Source organism: Apis dorsata, unplaced genomic scaffold (assembly GCF_000469605.1).
Source record: "Apis dorsata unplaced genomic scaffold, Apis dorsata 1.3 scaffold_83, whole genome shotgun sequence".
In the NCBI taxonomy this organism is placed as follows: domain Eukaryota; kingdom Metazoa; phylum Arthropoda; class Insecta; order Hymenoptera; family Apidae; genus Apis; species Apis dorsata.
The window spans coordinates 880,170-888,521 of NW_006263381.1; the positions used below are offsets into that span (position 1 = coordinate 880,170).

The 8,352-nt window shown below is 32.5% G+C and overlaps 1 protein-coding gene and 1 long non-coding RNA gene across 12 annotated transcripts in view; one reads left to right on the forward strand and one right to left on the reverse strand.

Annotated features, from left to right (window-relative positions):
- Positions 1 to 8,352, forward strand: part of LOC102676951 (protein couch potato-like) — a 170,501-nt gene that overhangs the window by 109,540 nt on the left and 52,609 nt on the right. For all 11 annotated transcript variants that reach the window (XM_006611126.2, XM_006611124.2, XM_006611125.1 and 8 more), the window contains exon 4: positions 8,037 to 8,099. In XM_006611126.2, coding sequence (XP_006611189.1) covers positions 8,037 to 8,099 — 63 coding nt within the window. The remainder of the gene's footprint in view (positions 1 to 8,036; positions 8,100 to 8,352) is intronic.
- Positions 7,554 to 8,352, reverse strand: part of LOC116185000 — a 1,238-nt gene continuing 439 nt past the window's right edge. Inside the window, exon 2 of the long non-coding RNA XR_004149693.1 lies at positions 7,554 to 7,651. This is a non-coding gene — a long non-coding RNA (uncharacterized LOC116185000). The remainder of the gene's footprint in view (positions 7,652 to 8,352) is intronic.

Sequence of the window (8,352 nt, forward strand, 5' to 3'; positions counted from 1 at the left end):
TTGAATGGACTTTAACCGATGGATAAGAATTGAATTATCGTGTAGAAACAATTAAAATGATTTTTCTATTTGTTATTTCTTATGGATCGATATATTCGAGAACTTTTGAAATAAGAAAGGGAAGAATTGAGATTTTTCGAAGCGAGAAAAGGATAAAGTCTCGCATCGAAGAATTTGATTCGGAGGTTTCGATTCGACCTCGTTTCGAAGGGGTTGTATATGTGAAAATACGCGTGATTGGAAATTCGAGACACGCGAAAAGAAATCGCGTGAGAACGGATGAAATGTCCGACTCGAATCGGACGGAATTTATCAACGCTGAAAATATTGAATTCATTAAAAAAAAAAAAAAAAAAAAAGAAAAGAAAAATTCCATCTTCTTATAAAATCAAAAAATGTGCAATGTTTCGATAGAAAATTTTCTTAAATCACCATTTAATTCGCTGTATTCTCTTTTTATTCTTATCTTAAACTTCGAAAAGCGAGAATAGAAATTTTTCTTTTAAATTACCACCATCTATCCAACTCCATCTCTCTCTATAATTTCATATCTTCGTGTATAAGAGTTCTAAGAGAAAATAGAAAATTTTCTAAAATTACTTAACTTTCTATAATTTCATGTTCCTATCTAAAGAGTTCCAAGAATATTTTTAAAAAAGGGAAAAGCTAAAAAGGAAAAGCTAAATTCAGAAGAATCGTCTAAAATTATCTCGTATATTTGTTGTACCTGTATTGTTGAGCAATATCTTTAGAAATTCGCGTTTCTCGCGTTTGTCTCTTTACATATCGTCGGGAAAGAAGTTTCTTCGACAAATATTGAAACACGCGATGCATGAATCGATTCGAGTAATAGGTTTAAGCCAATAACTTGCACAATTATGATATAACCTATATACACTATCACCGTAATGTAATTTAAACCCATTACTAGGCATAAAGCGACCTACGGACTTTGAAACATGCGATGCTTGCATCGATTTAAGCGATAAGTTTTATAAATCAATAACGATAATTCCAGAGCTCGAACAAAAGGTTTATAAAATCGATAGCTAATTCCAGAGTTTTTTAAAATTGTAAGCTTAAGCGATGGATTTAAGTCAATAATTAGTCACGATTCCAAAAATTGCGCGACGACTAGACAGTTCCACTTATTAGTAAGTTATTAACTTAAACCCATCGCTACAGACGATGCATCGTAAGATGATCGACTCGAGCGATGGGTTTGAGTCATAGTTCCAGAATCGTGTGAGCGATGGATTTAAGTAAATAATCGATAGTCCTGGAAATCGTGCAATAGTTAGTGAATAATTCCAAGGTTATACGAGCTATTATCTTAAACCCATCGCTAGACTCCAATCTACAATTTCAATTCTGAAACACGCGACAATATCGACTCGAGAAATGGGTTCAAGTCAATAGTTCCAGAGTCGTGTGAGCGATGGATTTAAGTAAATATATAAATAATCGATAGTTCTAAAACTTGTGCGATAATTTCAAAAGTGAGTCGTTAACTTAAACCCATCGCTAGATTAGATTTAAAACAGACTCTGAAACGTACGATGTACATCGTGCGATGATCGACTCGAGCGATGGGTTTAAGCGAATAGTTCCAAAGTTGTGCGTTGGTTTAAACCCATCGCTCGATGCATCGAAACAGCGTTTCAGTGGCTCGACTTTTAGATACGAATACGATACGATTTCGTCTTCCATTCGCTCGTGTTAATCGGCCCATTCGTCGAACAAAAAATTCGAATCCTTTTATCGGTTTCACGTTGAATTTCACGTTCCAAGTTCGCAGATCGATATCCCGTCGTTTTCCAACAAGTTCAACCTCTTCTTTCCGAGCTTCGTATCCGGTGGTCTGTGGTCTACTCTTCTTCTTTTTCTTTTTATCGCGATAATTGGACGATTTTGACAAAGACGTATAACAACGTGCAAATAATTGTGGTCGTTGCTCGCGCAGGTGAAATTTTCTTCGATTTTACGCTTTCTTTTTACTCGCCTCTGAGCGATATTAGTAGATTCGCTTGATGTACTCCACTTTCCATTATTTCTTTTTATAGATCCAGAGATAAATTCCATACTTTAATTTTCACTCGTAAATTTCTCTTTCTAAGAGATTTGCTTTTGTTTCTCTCAGTTCAATTTTGCACAGTTTAGCCGGAATTTTTAATGCCATGTAATATTCCTTTTTGTCGAATTATACAAATTTTCGCGACGATTTTTCTCTTTTTTCAGGAAAAAAAATTTATCCTGAATTTTCGGCAGAGAATTTTTTTAATTAATCGCTACATTTTTCTTTTTTTATCCTGCCAAATAGAAAATTTATCGCAATCTCTGTCGCAAGATTGATCAACGATTTTATTTATTTAATTTTTTCTCATGAAAATTTTGATAGAATTTTCCTTTTCAATTCTTTTTTTTAAATAAAGAATAAAATTAAATTTTCAGAATTAACTTATAAACTCATCTCTCCTTTTCTTGCCTCCAACGAATCCAGTTTTTCTCTATCTTAAGATCTATCTCACTCATTTTCACTCCAAAAGACCGACGATAAACTTGAAATGGAAATAAAATGGAGCGATTTACACCGATTTGCATAGCATTTTCCACGACTCGCTCATAGTAAGAAAAAGAAAGAAAAAAAAATCACGCCATTTGCAATTTTACTTTCGACGACTTTGCCCCTTTTTTTAGAAGAAGAAAGAAGGAATTCGTTCGAAAGAGGGAAGGGAAACTTTTGACTCGATTCCCTTTTTTTTTTTTCTTTCACGAAAATATCACGCCATCAAACCGCATCGCAATTTTCCAACCCTTCGATTATGCGGAATCGCGATAACAATTGCTATCGTTTTGCTTCGCCTCGTGCATCATAATCGGTATACACCTCTTTGTCGCACGAATAGCTTCCTATTCGAATAATTGCAAAAAGAAAAAGAAAGAAAGAAAGAAAAGAAAAAATAGCGTAGAAGAGATCGATAATAGAAATATGAATTATTCTGATTTTTTATTCGACCAAAATGTCATATTTCACTTTACTTTTCATCTATATCCGAGTTATAGATAATTGTTGATTGGGCAGTGAAAATAATAAATAAAAATATTTAGCTGAATAAGTATGTGTATCGAAGAAAAACTATAAAATAGTGATGTTGCTGGCAACATTCAATAATAAAGCCACATAAAAAATTTCAGTGAACTTTAAATTCTATAACAATAATAAATATCACTTACACAAAACAGAAACAGAAACTCAAATGTGTCAGTCTTAATTAGCCAAGGATTGAGATAAATATTTTCAGAATTATTTTCTGTCGCCATTTTTCTTTTTCCTCTTCTTTACAATATATATATATTAATTACAATATATTTTACAATATTCTTCAAAATATTAATTACAATATTCTTTATAATATATTAATTACAATATATTAAAATAACCAGTATCGCGATAAAAAAATTATCTTCTTCGAGGAGGATAATAAAAATATATTCCTTCGCGTTCGAAGAAATAGAAGAAAAGAAAGAGAGAGAGAAATTAAAATTAGCCGTTGAGGCGATAATAGACGAAGAAAGAAGACGGAGAAAAGAGAGAGAGGGGAGAAGAAACGTGAAAATTGATTGTACACCATTGCACGCGCGACTGTGTTCACTATTAACCCAGATGCCGAGCACCACCGATTCCGGCTGTGGCTGTGTATTACGTCGATAAAAATGAGCCTCGTCGCGAAACGAAACGTTTGCATTACGTTCGGGAATTCCGTGTTGCGTTTCGATAAGTTTTCTTCCGTGATAATGCGACCGTTAATGGCACGAAACGAAAGCTCGCGTAATTTCCTCGATTCGACGCGAACGAGTCGAAAACGCTGCGACGATCCTTCGTTAGAAAACGTTATTCATACCGAGAAATGTAATAATTCCGTCGATATATTCCCGCTTGTTCCTCTTCTACACGTGTATCGTTGCAAGTAATTTTATCATCTTGTTATTATTTATGAATGCACTTTTCATTGCCGCGGAATTGTATTACGGTATATTTTAACGTAAAAATATCGTACGAAATTTAGTGAAATCGTGGAATCGAATTCGTAATTTTAAAAAAAGTATAAAATAAAATATCACGTTCAACGATGATACAATGATTTTTCACGAGAAATTTCATGGCGAAATTCAAAAGAAAAGAAGAATACGCGAGAAATAAGAAAAGGAATTCTGCATCAATCAACATATACATCCGAATATCGGGATATAAAAACTTTCGTCGATCACGCATTCTGACGTCTTCGTCAAATATTTAATATTCATCAACGTACCCAAAAGGATGGAAGAATCGAATTTATCCCTGATAGCAAGAGATTCGACGATGGAGAAATTGGGTCGAATGAATCGAGAAATTATCGGCTCGTCTCCCCTCTCCCCTCTTCTCGAAACAGAAGTTTCAACAAACGGGTACGACGCGATTATTCCTTTTTAGCGTATTTCCGTTTTCGTATTCGCTCGCGACGAATTTACTTCCAACGTGACTTTGCTACCCCCACTCCTTCCTTCCCCCACCTCCAGCAACTGTAATTTCGCGCCGAATATCACTTTGTCGCGTGCCCGTATTCCTAGCTTATCAGATTTTCTGCACGCTGTTGTTCCAACGTGGATAAGAACACACATACAATGCGGATAAATAACTGGTCGTTGCGCGAGGATCGTTGCGCAAGGTGATATTGTCACGTATGATAAACTGTGGAAGAAGGATAAGAGATTTGAATATTTTTTTTTTTTTTTCTTTTTTAGGTTAGATATGTAAATCTTTGCGCAAATTATTATGAAAATGGAAAAGTGACAAAGCGAGAGGAAAAGATTTTTGAAAATCCGTTCAGTGATATTGTCACGTATGATAAACCGTGAAAGAAGATTAAGAGATTTGAATATTTTTCTTTTTTTTTTTTTTTAGGTTAGATATGAAAATCTTTGTGCAAATTATTATGAAAAATGGAGAAATTCCTTTAATTCAGGGATATTAAAATTGAAAGTGAAAATAATAATATATATATATTATTATTATAGTGTTTTGAGAGTTCTGTAGAGAAGACGTCTCTCTTCGACAGATTTTAATTTAAAAACAAAAAATTAAACATTCTTATCCCGAAAAAATTAAAACAAAGTTTCTTTTTCTTCACAAAAAGAGGGGAAAAAATTCAATAATTTTTTTTTTTTAGGAAAGGATAAACTTTCTTTCTCGCTTGAACTATTTTCAGTTCCTTGAGATAAGAAAAAAGGGAGGTTAGAGAGATTCGAATCCTAATTTTAACAATCTTAGAAATCTTAGCAAAATGAAAAATATGAAGGAGTTTAAGCCACTTCATATCTCCTCTACCTCGACGAAACTTTCAAATTTCTTTCCAAATCGATAGAATCCCGCCAGACGATTCCGATCGAACGTTTTTTTCCGACCGCGAGAATCATCGGTGTCGAATCGTCCGATTGGTGAACGAATAAACAAAACGTGGAAATTCGATTCCTTTCCCCAGGAAAATTACGGCGTCGAGAGGGAGACCGTTGAACGAATGATTCGTTCCTCGGTGAATTACAGGCTTCCTGAATCCCTTCTTAGAAAACCGAGGGTAAACTTACGAGTATCATCGGGGCAGAAAGCCTATTTGATTTATTTTAAGCCCCGCAAGCTGATTCGTCCGCGTAATACTTCGACCACGTTTGTTCCAATATTTTTTTTTATTTTTTTTTTTTTACGATTTATAACAACGATTATATAAGCTGTGACTAAAAACTTGGAAAAGTTGCAGTTTTTTTTTTTTTTCGTGATGCGATATAAATTTCAATTACAAGGTTTTTAAATTAGAAGTGAGAAAGGGGTTGTTGTTTTTCTATGAAGTATATCAGAGATTATATATCGTCGAGCTCTTTCTTCGAGGTACAATAAATATATACAATTATGCGTTCGTTCAATTTTTTGAAGTTCGACTCGCGTTGTGCAATGCGAAAAAAAACATTCGAGATGGAGAAGGATACATCGCAGTATTCTTTCAAGATCTCTTTCAAGAAAATGGGCCACAGTTCTCAGAAGTTTTTATCGAGGATCTCACGGTTCCTTCTTAAGTTTACGATGTATTTCGTCATTTCAAAGAGGGGGAATAAAAATCCTAATTAAAATCTAAATGTTGCTTCTTCTTTTTTAAACCACGAAATAAATTAAATAAGAAGAAAATTTTAAAAATGTCTCGATTTATTATTATCCCTTTAATCTATTGCAAATATTTCGAGAGAAAAAAAAAGAAGATAAAAATTGAGAGAATTACGTTGTATCGATAATTTCTCTTCCGGGATAAAGATATTCGACGATTAAGATTGAATAATTTTTATTTGGAAATAATAATTCGTTGTGATGAGGAATATGCGTGTTTTGACGAGTTTCTTGAATTTTTATCCCTACAACGAGCATTCTCTTTTTATATTTTTCAAAGGGCGATTTGCATTGGTGGATTAAAACGAGATTATGACGTATAGTAAAACAGCAGTTTGCCCGACACGAGTGTCATACGTGTGTGTTGTAAACGTGTATCTTGTGAAGTTTCTTTTTTTCTTTTTAGATGGAATAGGATTAAATAATTTCACAACAAATTAAATTTCTTCTCGAGAATTAATTGGATTAAATCTTTAAAAAGTCAGATCGATAAGAGAAATTAATTGTATTTGATTGAAAATTTCCTTTTAATATTTCAAATATTTTTTTATAAAACATCTGAAATGTTGAGATTCATCTACAAATAATGAGAAAAATAAAATAATAATACGTTTTATAAGATATTTTAATTTTTAAAATATCTTATCGTCCACATGATAATGATAAAATAGGTCAAGTTAAAAATAAATAAAGAATTAAATGATGGATGCACGAGTATTTACGTATAAGACAAGGATTAAGATAAACGTGGGTTTAAGTAAGAATCCTATTTCGACTATTTTTTTGATATCGATGCTCGAATATTTCTAATAAAAATAATTTTTCCAATATCTTAAACTTTTGATCTTATTATTAGAAGAGAAAATATCTCTGGTTAACCGTTTCACTCCACTTTTCCCTGAATACATTAATGTTCTTTAATATCTGAAAGCACATAGACTTTTCTAATAAAATTTTATAACCATATTCCACGATATTCTGTTCCCCTTTTAAAATAACCTCTTTTCTCATACGTGGAACGAACAAGAGCTAAAAAAAAAAGAAAAGGGAACAAAGAAAGATTTACACTTTTTTCTTTTTTTTTTTTTTACTTCAGTTAGAAATAGATTTCTCGGGGCTTTATAATTTTTGAAAGCGCCAGACCGAGAGATTTTTCTAATAAAATTTTATTAGAAAAGTCTCTCTGTCTGGCGCTTTCAAATATTATAAAGCCCCTAGATATCTATATCTAACTGAAGTAAAAAAAAAAAAAAGAAAAGGGAACAAAGAAAGATTTACACTTTTTTCTTTTTTTTTTTTTTACTTCAGTTAGATATAGATATCTAGTGGCTTTATAATATTTGAAAGTGACAGACAGAGAGACTTTTCTAATAAAATTTTATTATACTCTTACAATATTCTTGAAATCATTGTTCCCCAGGTTTCCTATGAACCTTCTTAACCTTAGTCACGATGTATCTGAAAAATATAAATATTACTTTCAGATTATATAATTTTTAAAAATATTTTACATAAACGTACAAAACCAATAAAAAAAAGAAATAAAAATGACTCTTTTATCCTAACTAGAAATCATTGATTTTGTAATATTTAAAAGCATTCCCTTTTAATCCTTTCAAGAAATCACACTGTGTACATCTGAGAAGTACAAATTTTGTAAATATATATAATGAATATATATAATTTTTTCTTTAGAAACTTTCTGAGAATTGTAGTAAAACTAACCTATAATATAATATAACGTTGTTCGCGCTAATCTTTAGAAGATATGTTTCGTTTTTTCGACGATGAAACGAATGAAAGAAAAATTTCAAATGACACGTGCTTCCGTTTTTGATTTCAGCCGGTGGGTTTCGTGACTTTTCACACGAGGGCCGGTGCAGAGGCGGCGAAACAGGACCTTCAGGTAATACCCCGTTTCACGACATACAGGCATCGAGAGAGAAAAAGATGCTCGATAAAAACGCGAGAGGGCTCCCGCGGGCTCCCTTACAATTACATCCATCTTCTTTCTCTCTGTACGACTATATACAATATATATATATGTATATATACATATATATATATACATATATATATTTACACATAAAGTACAAAGAAAAATTGCCCGCAATTTTCTTTCCTCCCTTTTTTTTTATCATTTTTTTTTTCTCTTTCTC